Source organism: Zea mays, chromosome 1 (assembly GCF_902167145.1).
Source record: "Zea mays cultivar B73 chromosome 1, Zm-B73-REFERENCE-NAM-5.0, whole genome shotgun sequence".
NCBI classification, from domain to species: domain Eukaryota; kingdom Viridiplantae; phylum Streptophyta; class Magnoliopsida; order Poales; family Poaceae; genus Zea; species Zea mays.
Genome location: NC_050096.1, coordinates 73,502,010 through 73,521,590, shown reverse-complemented (window position 1 = coordinate 73,521,590; position 19,581 = coordinate 73,502,010). Strand labels below are relative to the sequence as shown.

Genomic DNA, 19,581 nt, shown 5'->3' with positions numbered 1-19,581 from the left:
TTTCTGTGATCATAATTACTGTATTTTAAGTAGGCTAATCACTGTTTATGCTATGAGAAAATAGGAAGTTTAATTTAAAATTCCGTTATGTTATTGATTCACGTAGTTAATTGTTTACCCTGTGCAATGTTGATCAACTAAAAGTGATTAGGTTTCCATTAGTATATATAAATATGTATAACAGAATTATTTTGTTAAAAACCAATTGTGTCATTAGTGCATAAGATTTAACCCCCCCTGCGAGACCTTTCCCGTTTCTTTCTAACCATAACAAATGCGTTATCGAATGTCATACTTGATGCATATTCGCTTATTTGGTTATCTTGTATGGTGTACTGTTCTTTTGTATTAAATATGTGGATGTATGTATGTACGTTTGCGCTCGCATAGAGAACGATCCGGTCGAAGAGCCCGAGGAATTCGCAGGAGAAGCCCCTGAGCAGCAGTCGTTTGGTGGAGGCAAGTGTCCTTTGACCTATCTATGTCCTATTCATTCTTTAATTCACCTCCCGCATTACACATTTATACCTAAGGATTGACTAGCTTTTGTTATCCATGTCCTTGTTTACCTATTTGGGTCGGATTATTACTACTTAGACTGATGCTATTGCTCAACTCTAATCAATGAACATGATGTGATTATCTATGATACGCTGTTTTCCCGTTCTTCTTTATGATTATACTTGTGGTTTTCAAGGGGACTCGAGCGGTTTCTCGAGTGCCTCTCCGTAAGGACCTGTTCTATGGATGACCGCCCGGGAAAACAGTGCAACCATGAGGGTGGAATGGGGTGCCCTTAGCTGAATAATTAGAGGATCCGGGGTGTAGTTCACTTAGCCGTCGTGCCGTCAATGGGGCTCGGTGTATGCGGCTCGCTCTGCCAAGTTTGGGTTCGCCCCTTGGGGAGGAGTGCGGTGCATTTAGGAAACCTAACGGGTGGCTACAGCCCCGGGGAATCTTTGTAAAGGCTTCGTAGTGAATCCCTGGCCATTCACCTCGGGAGTGAATAAGGGTCTTGCAAGCCCGGGCTAGAGAGGGAATCACGGCTTGTGGGTAAAGTGCACAACCTCTGCAGAGTGTTATGAAACTGATATATCAGCCGTGCTCGCGGTTATGAGCGGCCAAGGGAGCTCCAGAGATTAGTGATACTTGATCAGAGACATTGTGGTACAGGTGGTTATGAGATTGATGGTTCTGGTTATGATTATGGTGCTGGTAAGTGGTATTCTTTCCGTTTGGAAAGGATACATCGGGTTAATAACTTGGGTTAATGCTAAAACTTGGCTTTCTACTAGTAAATAATAATCTGACCAACTAAAAGCAACTGCTTGACTTATCCCCACATAAAGCTAGTCCACTACAGCCAAACAGGATACTTGCTGAGTATGTTGATGTGTACTCACCCTTGCTCTACACACCAAACCCCCCCCCAGGTTGTCAGCATTGCAACCACTGCTCAGGCGAAGATGAAGCTGTGGAAGGAGACTTCCAGGAGTTCCAAGATTACGACGAGTTCTAGGTGTGGGTTAGCGGCAACCCCCAGTCGGCTGCCTGTGAAGGCCGTGTTATCTACGTTTCTTTTCCGCACTTTGATTTATTGTAAGAACTATATGGACGTCTCAGACGTATGATGTAATCGACTATTTCCCTTATTAATACTATTTTGAGCACTGTGTGATGATGTCCATATTATGTAACTGCTGTGTACGTGAATAACTGATCCTGGCACGTACATGGTTCGCATTCGGTTTGCCTTCTAAAAACCGGGTGTGACACCCCACCACGTCATCACGGCCGTTGGATTATGACCGTTGGAGCTCCTGACTTGTAGGCCCGCCTGGATGTCCAGTGCACACCGGACATGCACTGTTCCTTGTCCGGTGCGCCAGTATGGGCGCGCCTGTCTTCTGCGCGTGCAGAGCGCGCAATAAATGCGTCGCAGGTAGCCGTTGGCGCCGAATAGCCGTTGCTCCGGAGTTGCACCGGACAGTCCGGTGCACACCGGACATGTCCGGTGAATTATAGCGGACTAGCCGTTGGAGATTCCCGAAGCCGGCGAGTTCCTGAGGCCGCTCTTCCTTGGCGCACCGGACACTGTCCGGTGTACACCGGACAGTCCGGTGAATTATAGCGCGCTGGCCTGAGAAATTCCCGAAGGTAGCGAGTTCGAGTTGGAGTCCTCTGGTGCACCGGACACTGTCCGGTGTACACCGGATAGTCCGGTGCCTCCAGACCAGAGGTGCCTTCGGTTGCCTCTTTGCTCCTTTGTTGAATCCAAAACTTGATCTTTTTATTGGCTGAGTGTGAACCTTTTATACCTGTATAATCTATACACTTGGGCAAACTAGTTAGTCCAATTATTTGTGTTGGGAAATTCAACCACCAAAATTAATTAGGGACTAGGTGTAAGCCTAATTCCCTTTCAGTGAGGTTAGGTGATATTTCATTAAATCACTCCACCTAGCATAATCTTCACCGTCAAAGGTTGGTGGTTTGCCTAATGGAACCGAAAGTAATGGAGTATGTCTAGAAGTACGAGGATAGTGTAAGGGGATCTTACTAAACTTCTTGCGCTCATGGCGCTTGGAAGTTACGGAGGGCGCGTCGGAGCCGGAGGTAGATGGCGATGAGGTGTCGGTCTCGTAGTAGACCACCTTCCTCATCTTCTTTTTCTTGTCCCCACTCCGATGCGACTTGTGGGAAGAAGCTTTCTTCTCCTTCCCCTTTCCCTTTTTGCGGGACTCTTCCGATGAAGCTTTCCCGTGGCTTGTAGCGGGCTTGTCGCCGGTCTCCATCTCCTTCTTGGCGTGTTCTCCCGACATCACTTCGAGCGGTTAGGCTCTAATGAAGCACCGGGCTTTGATACCAATTGAAAGTCGCCTAGAGGGGGGGTGAATAGGGCGAAACTAAAATTTACAAAGTTAATCACAACTACAAGCCGGGTTAGCGTTAGAAATATAATCAAGTCCGCGAGAGAGGGTGCAAAACAAATCGCAAGCGAATAAGGAGTGTGACACGCGGATTTGTTTTACCGAGGTTAGGTTCTTGCAAACCTACTCCCCGTTGAGGTGGTCACAAAGACCGGGTCTCTTTCAACCCTTTCCCTCTCTCAAACGGTCCCTTGGACCGAGTGAGCTTCTTCTTCTCAATTAAACAGGAACAAAACTTCCCCGCAAGGGCCACCACACAATTGGTGCCTCTTGCCTTGGTTACAATTGAGTTGATCGCAAGAAGGAATCAAAGAAGAAAGCAATCCAAGCGCAAGAGCTCGAAAGAACACAAGCAAATCTCTCTCACTAATCACTAAGGAGTTGTGTGGAATTTGGGGAGGATTTGATCACTTGGGTGTGTCTAGAATTGAATGCTAGAGCTCTTGTAAGTAGTTGAAGTAGGAAAACTTGGATGACTTGAATGTGGGGTGGTTGGGGGTATTTATAACCCCAACCACCAAACTAGCCGTTTGGTGGAGGCTGTCTGTCGCATGGTGCACCGGACAGTGTCCGGTGCGCCAGCCACGTCACCAGGCCATTGGGTTCCGACCGTTGGAGCTCTGACTGCTGGGCCCGCCTGGATGTCCGGTGGCACACCGGACATGCACTGTAGAGTGTCCGGTGCGCCACTTCGCGTGTGCCTGACTTCTGCGCGCTCTGGCGCGCATTTAATGCCTCTGCAGGTGACCGTTGGCGCGAAGTAGTCGTTGCCCCGCTGGCTCACCGGACAGTCCGGTGTGCACCGGACATGTCCGGTGAATTATAGCGGAGCGAATTCCCGAAGCTGGCGAGTTCCAGAGTCGCTCTTCCCTGGGGCACCGGACAGTCCGGTGAATTATAGCGGAGCGCCTCTGGATTTTCCCGAAGGTGAGGAGTTCAGCGTGAAGTCCCCTGGTGCACCGGACACTGTCCGGTGGTGCACCGGACAGTCCGTGCGCCAGACCAGGGCACACTTCGGTTATCCCTTTGCTCTCCTTGTTGAATCCAATTCTTGGTCTTTTTATTGGCTAAGTGTGAACCTTTGGCACATGTATAACTTATACACTAGAGCAAACTAGTTAGTCCAATTATTTGTGTTGGGCAATTCAACCACCAAAATCAATTTAGGAAATAGGTGTAAGCCTAATTCCCTTTCACTATCGCATCAATCGTCTTCGAGTCCAAGAAAGCACATCAAGGGATCAAAAAGGGACTTGTGTCAAATCCATGCTGTAGGTTGTCGACATAAAGCATCGGTATGTTTTTAACATTAGGTAAAAGACACGTGGGTATTTTAGGTTGAATTCAGATAATGAAAAAAGTAAACCGAATTGGCACAGGTGCAATAAGCCAGTTGCAATAGAAAATACTAAAATTATTGCTACTTTGTGTACAACATAAATTACAAAATATATGTGAATGTGTGAACTAAGCTATCATAAAAAAATCAAAAAAGTAAATCAAATTGCAACTTGTAACATATGACAGTTGTAACAGTAAACATAAAACAATTACTACTTGTGTAATTGGAAGAGTAAGTTGCAAGGGCAAAAATTGAATGTGTGCGTTGAGCTTACAGCTACGAAGATCCCGCATCCACTGATGGGTGCATTGATGCCTTTCTCCGCAAAATCCTTTTTATAAAGACGAGCAGCTATGCTGAGCCTGTCAACTACCGCTTTGCACCAGTTCTTGTTGGCCATGTTCTGGATGTCCTGAGTATACTTTACATCATCAATCCTGATGCGAGTGTCAGTGTTGGATAATAGCAGACACTGAAATGCAGCCATGAAAAAGGCTCTCAGGCCCAGCTCCCCAGTGAGAATCCTCTTCTGCAGCCGATCAGTGATAACAGATAGATTGATACCAGATCTGCGTCTATAAGAGTTGCCACAAATTTTCTCTCCCAGCTCGTCCCGCAAGGCACGAGCATCTGCATCAGACATGGGGGGCGGGTCACGGCCAACGTTTGGTAACAGCAAAACACACCAAACATTGTGCTCAGTGATTGGAATCTCTTTTCCACCACCAATCTCTAATTTCATCGTCTCTGAGTTAAGCTTCCGCATCAGCCAGCTGAGCAATTTTCTGGACAATAAGTGCAGCTTGAATCTCAGCAGGCCGCCAAACCCCTTGGCAACTACTTCACCTTTCAATTCATCGGAGAGAGCATTCACAAGCTTTATGAACTTCCCAGGTGAGCATCGTATAGCTCGTGTCTTATTTTTACCCTTATTCTCATCGCCACCAACAATAACAACATTGACGTCGCCAGAACCATCACCGGCAGGAGCAAACTCTGGGTCTTGTTCATCATCACTTTCTTCATCTTGAATAGGAGACAAGGGGACTTTCAACCTTAACCTCTTCCTCCTTTTCTTCAATTCATTTTTATCTAATTCCTTTCTCTTGTTTTGTACATGAGGAGAGCGACGGACAGTGTCAGCGCCTTGCTGGCCTATGACATTCTGTTCTTGATCCATTATAAAAACCACTAAAAAAATGGGAATAAAAAAACGTGAGGGCACAAGCACATGGTACAGATCTCATAACCAAAAATTGCTAATCAACAAACTAAAACACACAGTACAAATAGGAAAAAAAATAGTTGCAATACACACTAATGCTGCAACACACATTAGTGTGTGTGGTTGAATTCCAGATAATGAAAAAAATTCAAAAGTGTACAGAATTGCCACATGTGCCATAAGCCAGTTGCAACAAGACTGCTAAAATAATTACTACTGGGACAGTTGCAACAGTGAATTTAAACCAATAACTAGTTGTATATGAGCACAGTTGCAAAAGACAGGAATGATGTCTGTGGGTTGAAAATTAAAATTATACAGTTGCAAAAAAAGGTACACTGCAGTTGCAAAAAGTGGAAACATCTGAGTTGATAATCTAGAACACAAAATGCTTATTAAAATGAAATGTATCCGCACAAAATACAACAATTACTAATTGCAATCAACGGATAATACTAGTTGCAACACTTGGGAAAAAATGGGGATTACCAGTCTATTACCGAAGATAACAAAACAAATCCAACAAAATCAATGTACTTAAATCGGGTCCTCCAAATTGCAACAAGGTTAATGGACAGTTACACATAATATGATAACCTCATTATCAACATATACTCCGCATCAGAATAACACTAAAAAATTTGGGTGGAAGCAGTTACGCTCTTACCTAGAAAACGATCAAATGACAGAGAAACGGGAGAGGGGGCGGATGCGCTTGCACGGCGGCCCCGGGCGCGCGGGGCGCGAGCACGCGCGCAATGGCTCCGGCGCGGGCTACGTCGCCGGGGAAGTGAAGAGGTTCTGTCGGGAGCCGTTCGCGGAGAAGTGGGGCGGGGGCGGGGAAGTGAAGAGGTTCTGTCGGGAGCGTGCGGGAGGGACGAAGACGAGCGCGGGCGTGCGCGCAACGGCTCTGGCGCGGGCTACGTCGCCGGGGAAGTGAAGAGGTTGAGCCGTTCACGGAGGAGCCGTTCGCGGAGAAAGAGGGGCGGGGGCGGGGAAGTGAAAAGGTTCTGTCGGGAGCGTGCGGGAGGGACGAAGACGAAGCGTCGGTTCGGCCTGGGTGGGGCGGTTGGCTCGGACCAGGTGCTCCTGGCGCGTAGGTTCGGCCTGAGTGCATTCTCTATATTGAATAACTCTGGGAAATTTTGTTAAAAAATATGATTGCAATTGCTGGTCTGGTTGCAACTGCTGGTCTGGTGTGATTGCAACTTTTATATAACTATGTCCAAAAATCTGTTAAAGAAACAATGATTGCAACTGCTGGTCTGGTGTGATTGCAACTTCTATATAACTATGTCCAAAAATTTGTTAAACAAAACAATGATCGCAACTGCTGGTCTTGGTGTAGACTGAAGTTGTCAGGGCCTGCGCGTCGGTTCGGCCTGGGTGGGACGGTTGGCTCGGACCAGGTGCTTCTGGCGCGTAGGTTCGACCTAGGTGCATTCTCTATATTGAATGCACTAAGATGTAATATATATATATATACTCCCTCCGGTGCAGTAAAAGAAGTCATCCTGCGCGTGACCGAGCGTGCACAAAAAGAAGTCATAGTGCGCGTGGGTCTGGGATTTGGACGTTGTTGCCCCTAGTAATTGCACAAAAAAGATGCATTTAAGAGGAATCGAACTTGAGACCTCCAGTCTAGAATGCTTTGGAGCTGCTGCAGCAACCAATCAAGCTTGATTGTTTTAGTGATGTTAATGCACCCATATCCCTATTTACTAGGGGCAAACAGGGAAAACTCTATGATAATTAATCACTCCTTGGTATGCACAATCATATCCTAAATGACTACCTTTACTGCACTGGAGGGAGTATATATATATATACTCGTATCTAGATAGTTTCAACAACTTTCTGTGAGATTTATTAGGATAATCACATAAAGGATAAGGACTTGAGTCTGAATTAATATAATTACTAATGGTCCGAGACGTGGACCGTCCGGTCTTCTAGGTACCAAATTTAGTGCTCAACAGGGCGAGGCTGCTGGACGGCTGGACAATAATTTAGAACATGCAAAATGGGGATGGGGAGCTGGATACGGAGGCTGTTGGAGTTAGTAGTACCGGAGAGTTGGATACGGAGGCTGCTGGAGTTGGTAGTGAATACGTAAACTGTTTAGGTCTTGTTCGGTTATTCCCATTATATATGGATTGAGCGGGATTGGAAAAAATTTAGAAGAACTTTGACTTGTTTGGGATTTAAACCCACCCAATCCAACTCAATCCACATGGATTAAGAGATAACCGAACAAGGCCTTATTTGATTTCCGCAGGATAGGAAAGAAGCCAGGAAAAGAAAAAGAGGCACAACTTTTGGTTGCAAAACTGCAACCATCATATGAAATCTACGTGGGCACTTGATACGGCGAGGCCACTAGGTGCAGTTTGTTGGTCCTCCTGGCCGACGCACCGACAGTCATGTCCATGTCCAGGTCCACCACCTGCATTCCTTCCGGAAGGCTCCAGTCAAAGTAGTAGAGGAGCCGCGCAACTAGGATCTCCAAGGTGGACAAGCCGAAGCCCATGCCCGGGCAAATCCTCCTCCCGTGCCCAAACGGCAGGTACTCAAACTGTGTAGTGCCATCAGTAGTAGCCCTGGAATAACCTGCCGCGCTATCGTCGCGCTCAAATCTTTCAGGCATGAACCTGTCGGCGTCGTCCCAGTGCGCCGGGCTCCTCGCGATCGCCCATGCGTTCACGATCACCCTGCTGCCCTTGGCCACCTGGAACCCGCCGATGTCGCAGGTCTCTCGGCACTGGCGAGGGAGGAGCAGCGGGAGGGGCGGGTACAGCCTCAGGGTCTCCTTGATCACCGTCTTGGTGTAGCGCAGCTTGTCCATCTGGGCTTCGTGCTCGTCGGGGCTGCTGTGCTCGAATGCTTGCCGCACCTCGTCTTGCGCCTTGTGCATTGCGTCGGGGTTCCTCATCAGCTCCGCCATGAGCCACTCGGCCACCGACGAAGTCGTCTCCGTCCCTCCTGTGAATAAATCCTGCGCTGGACAAAATTCAGGTTACGTGTTGTATCATATCATGGCAGTACGCTACGTATCAACGATTCAACGTTATGTAGTATTACCAGGATGATTGCCTTGATGTTTGTGTTGTTGATCGGGATCTCAAACTCACCCTCGTCGCGAATCCTCAGCATGACGCTTAGAAGGTCGTCGTCGTCGTCGTCTCCTCCTGCACCAGCACCAGTCCCCTTCCTTTCCGCCCGCCGTGCCTCCCCGTCAGAGATGATCCTGGCAAACACGTCTTCGAGCCGCTGGTGCGCCCTCCGCAGGCGGCGTTTGGTGCCGGTGAGGGCGTCCACGAACCGCAGCGACGGGAAGAGGTCCGAGACGCAGAGCCCCGAGATGTTGCTTATCACCACGGAGATGGCGGACAGGAAATCCGCCGTGAGCTCCCTGCTGCAGCGGTTGCCGAACGCTGCCCTTCCGGTTACGGAGTTGGTGCACGACAGGAGCAGGCCGCCGAGGTCCACGGGCTCTCCGCTGGCGGCGGCGCAGGCGCGGCGTATCTCCCTGACCAGGGACATGGTCTCGCTGTCCCTGATGGCCGCGAACCGCCTCACCTTGGAAGCGTTGAGGAGCTCGACCGTGCACATCTTGCGCAGCGAGCGCCAGTAGTCGCCGTAGGGCGCGAAGGCGATGTCGCGGTTGCCGTAGCAGATGATCTCCGAGCCGAGCAAGCTCGGCCGCGACGCCAGGCTTCTGTCCTTCTCCCGGAGCGCCTCCTGCGCCGCCGTCGGCGAGGAGATGACGACGGTGTCCACCTGCCCCAGCTTCAGGTACATCACCGGGCCATGCTTCTGAGCCAGGTCACGTAGGGCGGCCTGCGGCTGCGAGGTGAGCACGTGGTGGATGCATCCGATGAAGGGGAGCGCCCGTGGACCAGGAGGCCTCCTCTTCATGGATCTGCTTGTTCTGGCTTTGTGAGCAACAAGTGACACAAGGATCAGTATCAGACCGGATAAGAAGGCAGTGGTTGTGCTTGTTAGATCCATGATCCGGCCTGGAGGAAATAGAGAAACATAAGTTGGATATATATGTGTCTGCAGATTTGGGACGAGAGGGACCCTCACTCTTTACTCTTTTACTGTAGGATTCAATGGGTTGTTTGCTCTGCTGTAGGCCTCAATTCGTTTGGTTTGATTGGCAGGTGTGAGGTGCTATGAGCAAGTGACTCTGCATCTACTAGTCCTAGAATGGATTACAGTTGTCAGGAATTTTTGTTGGGGACTGGTGAGCTTCAGTACCGTAGAAAGACACAGCTACATTATTTGTACTCTAGTACTGTACCGTAGAGTCATTATCAGGCCATTCATTTATAATGCCAATAGGATGGTTTAATATTCAAAGACTAGTTTCTTGCCTGTTCATGTTAGCTGATTCTAAACCTAACTATTTGATTTTTGTCTTGCAGTGATATAAAAAAGTTGAAACTTTCAGAGCTTACCTGCAGAGAATACATTGTTGAAGTTGCAAAGATGTATGTCTAAGTTTATTCTCACATAATAGTATATTTTTTCTATTATCAAGAATTGTTTCTCAATACATTCATGAGTTGGAAATTGTACTGTGAGCCTTTCTATATTATCTAGTCTAGCTAGCTCTACAATAGAACTCTAGTACAGACAGAACCCACGCTTTCATACTCATATGGAATAGTAGAATCAGGTAGCAGAATTAGGTGTCCATTAACCATGCAAATAATTAGTTCAAGCTATCTAAATAGGCCCTTAGTTTATACTGCTGAAAGTATAAAAATTGTTCCACTCTCAATACCGAGAATAGGAAGACTCCACCATGTATATGTGTTCTTATCAGGTGCTCTTCTTTCTCGATAAAATAAAAATCCTTTGCTTCAATCTGCTACATGATACTTTGTGTATAGATCAAGGAATACATCCATATGATGTTCCTGGGAGTTAGTTTGATCTCCATATACTCCATGCTTGCTGATTGGAAAGGAAACTATATTATTTTTTGACTTGTTTTTTATTGTTTCCTTCTATACAAATTAGTGAAGAGCTGCTGCTAGGATCATGCTCCTTAGGTAGGCTTTATTGTGCTAAATTGTTCCCCTTCATGTTACTGTTATATGCAGCTCTATGTATATATTTGCTGGCTTGTAGTCAAATGCATGCTTAAATGTTGTAGCAGGGTAGACCATATAACCCCAGTTGTATGCAACACTCCTGTATAATTCACCATAAATTACCAATTTCAGTTTCAGCACACCCTGTATGCAAAAGTAGGTCAGCTAGTGTATCCATGTCACTTTCAGTTTGCATTATGTATTCAACATTACCAATTTCAGTTTGTGTATTGTATTCAATTTCAGTTTGTATTCTGTATTCATCAGCCACTGAGATGAGTGTCACTTGATGGTAGGGAAGGGAGGGATGTTTAATCTAATACCATCTTTGTTTTTGTGTTGCTTACAGAGTGCTTGGTGAACGATGGAAGCCCTAGGATGTTGTTTTTGTTTATGTTTCTTACAGTGTTTGGTAGATGATGAAAGTTCTAATGTTGTTTCCCTATTTATCTCCCAAAAATGTTGATTGTATGGGCTAATGTCATGATGATTTTTCTGAATTTACCGAGTTTATGTGCACCGTTAAAACTTTGGCAACATAAAATGATTTGGTCATCAATGGTTAATCAGTTTCGAGATTCCTTTTGGTTAAGATTATCTATGTGATAAATTTTTATCTTGCTATGTTGATTCAGATTTTGTGATTCATATAGCTTATATTTTTTGAGAGTGATGTATGTAGCCTTTTGTTCAACAATCGAGTAGTTATTTCGTTTGAAGTCATATGCTGCTTGGCGTCATTCTAATCCAAGTAGCTGAGGGGTCAACAGTGGCTAACTTCCCTGTCACTTTATTCCAAAGAGCAAAAGGGAATCCCACTGGTTCTCCGAATGGGAAGATTGAATTCCTTCACTGGTTCTCCAATATTAATATGCCCTCGGAAAAGCGCTGGTTGATTGTTGGGGACTTTAATCTTACGCGTAGGCCTGAAAATAGAAATATCGCTGGGGGACATTAATTTGATGCTGAAATTTAACGAGGCAATCAGCCAGCTCGACCTGTTGGAAATTCCCCTCCATGGCCTCTTCTTTACTTGGTCGAACAAACAAAGGGAGCCCCTTCTTCAGAGACTCGATTGGTTTTTCATGTCGCAAGAATGGTCGGTGTGTTACCCTGACACTCTCGCAACAACGCTGCCTAGGGATATTTCTGATCATGTGTCTTGCCTGATTTCTTTCAAGTCAAAGGTCCCCAAACCCAAGATCTTTAGATTTGAAAATTTCTGGCTGCAATTTGATGAGTTTATGACAGTTTTTCAAAATTCGTGGACTGGTCTGCCAAGCCTTTTGGACAAAGCGAAGAATTTAACAGCAAAATTCAAGTTCACTAGAAAGATCCTAAAAGAGTGGCAGCGATCACTGCCGAAAATTGACAAAACTGTGAGACAAATTAAGTTGATTATTGAATTCATTGATATTATTGAAGAGCACCGTGACCTTTAGATTGAAGAATGAAATTTCCGTGAGTTATTGCAATACAAGGCTGCTGAGTTGCTTCAGTTTCAAAAAATTTATTGGAAGCAACGGGATTCCATCAAATGGGTCACTGATGGAGATATCTGCTCCAGATTTTTTCATGCTCATGCAACGGTAAAGCATGGCCGCAATACAATTGTGTTGCTCTCGGATGACAGTGGCTCAATCTTTTCAGAGCATGATCTTAAAGCTAACCTGCTTTGGAATGTTTTCAAATGTCGCTTGGGATCCTCTGATTTTTTGGAAAATGTCTTTGATCTCCCTAGCTTGCTGCTCTTCCACAGTGACTTGCATTGGTTAGATGAGCCTTTTTCAAAGCAAGAAATTGATAGTATTGTTGCGGCCCTTCCTTCTGACAAATCCCCGGGACCTGATGGGTTTAATACCAACTTTATCAAAAAATGTTGGTCGATTATTTCTCAGGACTTCTATGACTTATGTGACCAATTTTACCACGGGAATGTTTGTCTTCGAAGCATCAATGGGTCTTATATTGTCCTGATCCCGAAGAAGGATAATGCTAGTTTAGTGGGTGATTTCCGACCAATTTCGCTTCTGAATAATAGTATGAAAATCATCACTAAGTTGTTGGCCAATCGGTTACAGACAGTGATAACTTCCCTTGTTCACAAAAATCAATATGGCTTCATCAAAGGAAGAACCATTCAGGACTGCTTGGCCTGGGCATTTGAATATATTCATCTTTGTCATATTTCAAAAAAAGAGATTATTGTGCTCAAATTGGATTTTGAAAAGGCCTTTGATTCTCTTGAGCATGAGTTGATTCTTCAGGTGATGTTGCATAGAGGCTTTGGGCCCAGATGGATGAGCTAGATTAGGGATATTCTTCGGTCTGGCACGTCCTCAGTCCTCCTTAATGGTGTACCAGGGAAAACCTTTCATTGCAAGCGCGGGGTTAGGCAGGGAGATCCCCTCTCGCCTCTTCTTTTTGTTCTCGCGGCGGATCTGTTACAGAGCATCATCAATAAAGCGCGGCAGCAAGACCTGCTCAAGTTACCCCTTGCCGCGAACTGTGGTCAAGATTTTCCGATAGTTCAATATGCGGATGACACACTGTTGATAATGGAAGCTTGCCCTAGACAACTATTTTTTCTCAGAGCTGTTCTGAACTCTTTTGCAACTTCGACGGGGCTAAAGGTGAACTACAACAAATCAAGTATGTACCCCATCAATGTTTGTCCCGCTAAAATGGAGATTCTAGCCGGAACTCTCAACTGTCAGACAGGTTCAATGCCCTTCACCTACCTTGGTGTTCCACTTGGTCTGTCAAAGCCTAAAATCTGTCACTTTCTACCGCTCATTCATAGGATTGAGAAGAGATTGTCATGCACCTCTGCTCTCCTTTCCCAGGCTGGTAGGCTAGAGCTTGTTAACTCGGTGTTCTCAGCTCTCCCGACCTTTCTGATGTGCACCCTGAAAATTCCGGTTACCACGGTCAAGAAGATTGATTCTTATCGGAAACATTGTCTTTGGAGAGGAAATGACGTCAATTCGAAGAAACCTGCTCTGGCTGCTTGGAGTATGATTACACAGACTAAAAAAATGGGGGCCTCGGAGTGGTAAGATTAGAGACACACAACAAGGCTCTGCTTCTGAAGTTTTTGCACAAGTTCTTCAACAATCATGATATTCCCTGGGTAAACCTGGTTTGGAGCAACTATTACAGGACAGACAGGCTCCCTGGCTGCTCAAAAATTGGCTCCTTTTGGTGGAAAAGTTTGCTTAGTCTTGTCCAAGATTACAAGGGACTGGCTGCCCCAACTATTGGGGATGGGAGAACCATTCTTTTCTGGAAAGATATGTGGAATAGGGGCACCCCGGCTCATCAATATCCTGAATTATTTTCCTTCGCCTGTAACAGCAAACTTACCGTCAAAGAAGCTATCCAAAAGGAACACCTTATTGAAATTTTTCATCTTCCTCTGTCGGTGCAAGCCTATGAACAATTTCTTGACTTAGACGCAACTTGGGGGCAAATCATGGTGGCCAACACAAAAGATGCTTGGAAACTCATTTGGGGAGCTGATAATTTCTCTACAAAGAAAACTTATAGACATTTGATGGGTCAGGCTCAAGTTCATCAGATCTTCAGATCGCTTTGGAAAAATAAGTGTCAACCAAAACATAAGGTTTTTTTTGGCTTTGGTTAAAGAACAGACTCAATACAAGGGATATGCTGAGGAGGAAAAACATGAATCTTGAGTCTTACTGAGAGCACCTAGAGGGGGGGGGTGAATAGGTGATCCTGTATACTTCAAAACTTAAGCCACAAAACTTTGATTAAGCGTTAGCACAGTTAATGCCAAGTGGCTAAAGAGAAGATCTTGCACAATATGATAACCACAAGGAGTTCAACACAGAGAAGACACAGTGATTTATCCCGTGGTTCGGCCAAGTACAAAACTTGCCTACTCCACGTTGTGGCGTCCCAACGGACGAGAGTTGCACTCAATTCCTCTCAAGTGATCCAGTGATCAACTTGAATACCACAGTGTTATGCTTTTCCTTTCAATTTCCCGTTTGCGAGGAATCTCCACAACTTGGAGTCTCTCGCCCTTACACTTGAGATTCACAAAGAAATACGGAGTAAGGGAGGGAAGCAACACACACAAATCCACAGCGAAATGCGCACACACACGGCCAAGAATCGAGCTCAAAGACTATCTCAAAGTTCTCACAAGAACGGAGCTCGAATCACTTAGAATGACAAACGAATGCGCAAAGATTGAGTGTGGATGATCAAGAATGCTCTAAGGTTGCTTTGTGTTCTCCTCCATGCGCCTAGGGGTCCCTTTTATAGCCCCAAGGCAGCTAGGAGCCGTTGAGAGCAAATCTGGAAGGCTGATCTTGCCTTCTGTCGTCGGGCGCACCGGACAGTCCGGTGCACACCGGACACTGTCCGGTGCCCGATTTCCTTCCTTAAACAGCGCAGTCGACCGTTGCTGATCTGGGAGCCGTTGGCACACCGGACATGTCCGGTGCACACCGGACAGTCCGGTGCCCCCTTCCGACCGTTGGCTTGGCCACGTGTCGCGCGCAGAATCCGCGGCCGACCGTTGGCCCTAGCCGACCGTTGGCTCACCGGACAGTCCGGTGCACACCGGACAGTCCGGTGAATTTTAGCCGTACGCCGTCGGCGAATTCCCGAGAGCGGCCTGTTTGGCCGAGGCAGCCTGGCGCACCGGACACTGTCCGGTGCACCACCGGACAGTCCGGTGCCCCAGACCGAAACAGCCCCTTGGCTGTACACAGCCACCTTTTTCCTTTTCTTTTTCTTCCTGTTTCCAATACTTAGACAAGTATATTAGTACACAAAACCAATGTACTAAGACTTAGAAACATACCTTTGCTCTAGATTTGCACTTTGTTCATCCATGGGCATTGATTCACATTTAAGCACTTGTGTTGACACTCAATCACCAAAATACTTAGAAATGGCCCAAGGGCACACTTCCCTTTCAATCTCCCCCTTTTTGGTGATTTATGCCAACACAACATAAAGCAACTAGAACAAGCGCAAAATCACTTCAAATAAAAATAAATTTGAGTTTTATCCAATTTTTGGCATATATGGATCATCCTTTGCCACCACTTGGTTTGTTTTTGCAAATCAAACTCAAATCTCTATCTCTAAGTCAAACACACATGTTGAAGCATAAAGAGAGTCATTCCAAAAGAGATTGATCAAAGATTTCAAAAACTCCCCTTTTTCCCATAATTGCTACTTCTCCCCACAAGAAGCCAACTTTTGACAAGAGAGACAATAAAAGAGTTTTGACAAACCAAAAGCTCTACTCTACTATTTTCAAATCTCTCAAGTGGTAGCTGATCCATTTATTGCTTTGGCCTTTATTTTCTCCCCCTTTGGCATCAAGCACCAAAACGGGATCAATTTTGGCCCTATAACCCCATTGCCTCACCAAAATCTTCAATTAAGAGTAAATGGCAATAAGAGTTCATGAGATGAACTTGGAATAAGTTACCCTCTCATCGGAGTGCAGTGGAAGTCTTTCATGGTCCAAGTCCACCTTTTCCCTTTCAATTCTCCTTCGAGACTAAATCAAGCAAACTCAAGCATATGGTTAGTCTCAAAAGGGTCAAGTTGTAACACATCTCCCCCTAAGCATGTGTATCACTTTGCAACGGACTTGTGAGGTCCAGGGAGTGTTTGTGCAACTTGAGCACCATAATAAGCAACAAAATGCAGAATGAACATGATCAAAGGCATAAACACATGTATGCTACGATTTAATCCAAGTTCCGCGAATCTAAGACATTTAGCTCACTACGCAGCCTGCAAAAGGTCTTCTCATCTAGAGGCTTGGTAAAGATATCGGCTAGCTGGTTCTCGGTGCTAACATGAAACACTTCGATATCTCCCTTTTGCTGGTGGTCTCTCAAAAAGTGATGCCGGATGTCTATGTGCTTTGTGCGGCTGTGCTCAACAGGATTCTCCGCCATGCGGATAGCACTCTCATTATCACATAGGAGTGGGACTTTGCTCAGACTGTAGCCAAAGTCCCGGAGGGTTTGCCTCATCCAAAGTAGTTGCGCGCAACACTGTCCTGCGGCAACATACTCGGCCTCAGCGGTGGATAGGGCAACGGAAGTTTGTTTCTTAGAGTTCCACGACACCAGGGACCTTCCTAAGAATTGGCACGTCCCTGATGTACTCTTCCTATCGACATTACATCCAGCATAGTCGGAATCTGAGTATCCAATCAAGTCAAAGGTAGACCCCTTTGGATACCAGAGCCCGAAGCAAGGCGTAGCAACTAAATATCTAAGGATTCGCTTCACTGCCACTAAGTGACACTCCTTAGGATCGGATTGAAATCTAGCACACATGCATACGCTAAGCATAATATCCGGTCTACTAGCACATAAATAAAGTAAAGACCCTATCATTGACCGGTATGCTTTTTGATCAACAGACTTACCTCCTTTGTTGAGGTCTGTGTGTCCGTCGGTTCCCATCGGCGTCTTTGCGGGCTTGGCGTCCTTCATCCCAAACCTCTTTAGCAAGTCTTGCGTGTACTTCGTTTGGGAGATGAAAGTGCCGTCCTTGAGTTGCTTCACTTGGAACCCAAGGAAGTAGTTCAACTCGCCCATCATCGACATCTCGAATTTCTGCGTCATCACCCTGCTAAACTCTTCACAAGACTTTTGGTTAGTAGAACCAAATATTATGTCATCGACATAAATTTGGCACACAAACAAATCACCATCACATGTCTTTGTAAAAAGAGTTGGATCGGCTTTCCCAACCTTGAAAGCATTAGCAATTAAAAAGTCTCTAAGGCATTCATACCATGCTCTTGGGGCTTGCTTAAGTCCATAGAGCGCCTTAGAGAGCTTACACACATAGTTGGGGTACCGTTCATCCTCGAAGCCAGGGGGTTGCTCCACGTACACCTCCTCCTTGATTGGCCCGTTGAGGAAAGCGCTCTTCACATCCATTTGGTACAACCTGAAAGAATGGTGAGCGGCATATGCTAGCAAAATACGAATTGATTCTAGCCTAGCCACAGGAGCAAACGTCTCCTCAAAGTCCAAACCTGCGACTTGGGCATAACCTTTTGCCACAAGTCGAGCCTTGTTCCTCGTCACCACCCCATGCTCGTCCTGTTTGTTGCGGAATACCCACTTGGTTCCCACAACATTTTGCTTCGGACGAGGCACCAGTGTCCAAACTTCATTGCGCTTGAAGTTGTTGAGCTCCTCCTGCATGGCCAATACCCAATCCGGATCTAACAAGGCCTCCTCTACCCTGAAAGGCTCAATAGAAGAGACAAAGGAGTAATGCTCACAAAAATTAACTAATCGAGATCGAGTAGTTACTCCCTTGCTAATATCACCCAGAATCTGGTCGACGGGATGATCCCTTTGAATCATCGCTCGACCTTGGGTTGGAGGTGCCGGTTGCGCATCTTCCTCCATCACATGATCATCTTGTGCTCCCCCTTGATCATCCGCCTCCTGTTGATGAACATGTTCATCGTCTTGAGTTGGGGGTAGCATCGTAGTTGAGGAAGATGGTTGATCTCGTTCATCTTGTTCATGTGGTCGTACTTCCCCAATCGCCATGGTTCGTATGGCTGCCGTCGGAACATCTTCTTCATCTACATCATCACAATCAAAAACTTGCTCTCTTGGAGAGCCATTAGTCTCATCAAATACAACGTCGCTAGAGACTTCAACCAAACCCGATGATTTGTTGAAGACTCTATACGCCTTTGTATTCGAGTCATAACCTAACAAAAACCCTTCTACAGCTTTGGGAGCAAATTTAGAATTTCTACCCTTCTTCACTAGAATGTAGCACTTGCTCCCAAATACACGAAAGTAAGATACATTGGGTTTGTTACCGGTTAGAAGCTCATACGACGTCTTCTTGAGGAGGCGATGAAGGTAGACCCTGTTGATGGCGTGGCAAGCCGTATTCACGGCTTCCATCCAAAAGCACTCGGGGGTCTTGAACTCTCCTAGCATCGTCCTCGCCATGTCGATGAGCGTCCTGTTCTTCCTCTCTACCACACCATTTTGTTGTGGTGTGTAGGGAGCGGAGAACTCGTGCTTGATCCCTTCCTCCTCAAGGAACTCCTCCACTTGAAGGTTCTTGAACTCGGATCCGTTGTCGCTCCTTATCTTCTTCACCTTGAGCTCAAACTCATTTTGAGCTCTCCTGAGGAAGCGCTTGAGGGTCCCTTGGGTTTCAGACTTATCCTGCAAAAAGAATACCCAAGTGAAGCGGGAAAAGTCATCAACAATAACTAGACCATACTTACTTCCTCCTATGCTCAGATAGGTGACGGGTCCGAAGAGGTCCATATGCAGCAGCTCCAGAGGTCTTGAAGTGGTCATCACATTCTTGCTGTGATGTGCTCCTCCCACTTGTTTACCTGCTTGACAAGCTGCACAAGGTCTATCTTTTTCGAATTGAACGTTAGTCAAACCTGTAACGTGTTCTCCCTTTAGAAGCTTGTGAAGGTTCTTCATTCCCACATGTGCTAAGCGGCGATGCCACAGCCAGCCCATGCTAGTCTTAGCTATTAAGCATGCATCTAGACCGGCTTCTTCTTTTGCAAAATCGACTAAATAAAGTTTGCCGTCTAATACACCCTTAAAAGCTAGTGAACCATCACTTCTTCTAAAAACAGACACATCTATATTTGTAAATAGACAGTTATATCCCATATTGCATAATTGACTAACAGATAGTAAATTATATCCCAGAGACTCAACTAAAAACACATTAGAAATTGAGTGCTCATTTGAGATTGCAATTTTACCTAACCCTTTTACCTTGCCTTGATTCCCATCGCCGAATATAATTGAATCTTGGGAATCCTTATTCTTGACGTAGGAGGTGAACATCTTCTTCTCCCCCGTCATATGGTTTGTGCATCCGCTGTCGATAATCCAGCTTGAACCCCCGGATGCATAAACCTGCAAGGCAAATTTAGGCTTGGGACTTAGGTAC

General features: G+C 45.9%; 1 protein-coding gene and 1 long non-coding RNA gene across 2 annotated transcripts; one reads left to right on the top strand and one right to left on the bottom strand.

The window, feature by feature from the left end:
- Window positions 1–7,744: 7,744 nt before the first annotated feature.
- Window positions 7,745–9,509, bottom strand: LOC100273010 (putative cytochrome P450 superfamily protein). Its single transcript, NM_001147460.1, has 2 exons — window positions 8,579–9,509; window positions 7,745–8,492 (listed from the first exon to the last, which is right to left on the bottom strand). The coding sequence occupies exons 1-2, from the start codon at window positions 9,506–9,508 to the stop codon at window positions 7,848–7,850; spliced, it is 1,575 nt and encodes a 524-aa protein (NP_001140932.1). The 5' UTR covers window position 9,509; the 3' UTR covers window positions 7,745–7,847.
- LOC103636360 (uncharacterized) lies at window positions 8,095–11,188 on the top strand. Its single transcript, XR_557965.3, has 4 exons — window positions 8,095–8,512; window positions 9,664–9,746; window positions 9,928–9,993; window positions 10,952–11,188. It is a non-coding gene; the product is annotated as an uncharacterized lncRNA (long non-coding RNA).
- The last annotated feature ends 8,393 nt before the right edge of the window (window positions 11,189–19,581 follow it).

Excerpts from the sequence above, each read along its gene's own strand:
- LOC100273010 (NM_001147460.1), bottom strand. The coding sequence starts at position 9,508 with ATGGATCTAACAAGCACAACCACTGCCTTCTTATCCGGTCTGATACTG. Across the intron at positions 8,493-8,578 it reads ACATCAAGGCAATCATCCTG|GATTTATTCACAGGAGGGAC; the intron begins GTAATACTACAT and ends TGTCCAGCGCAG.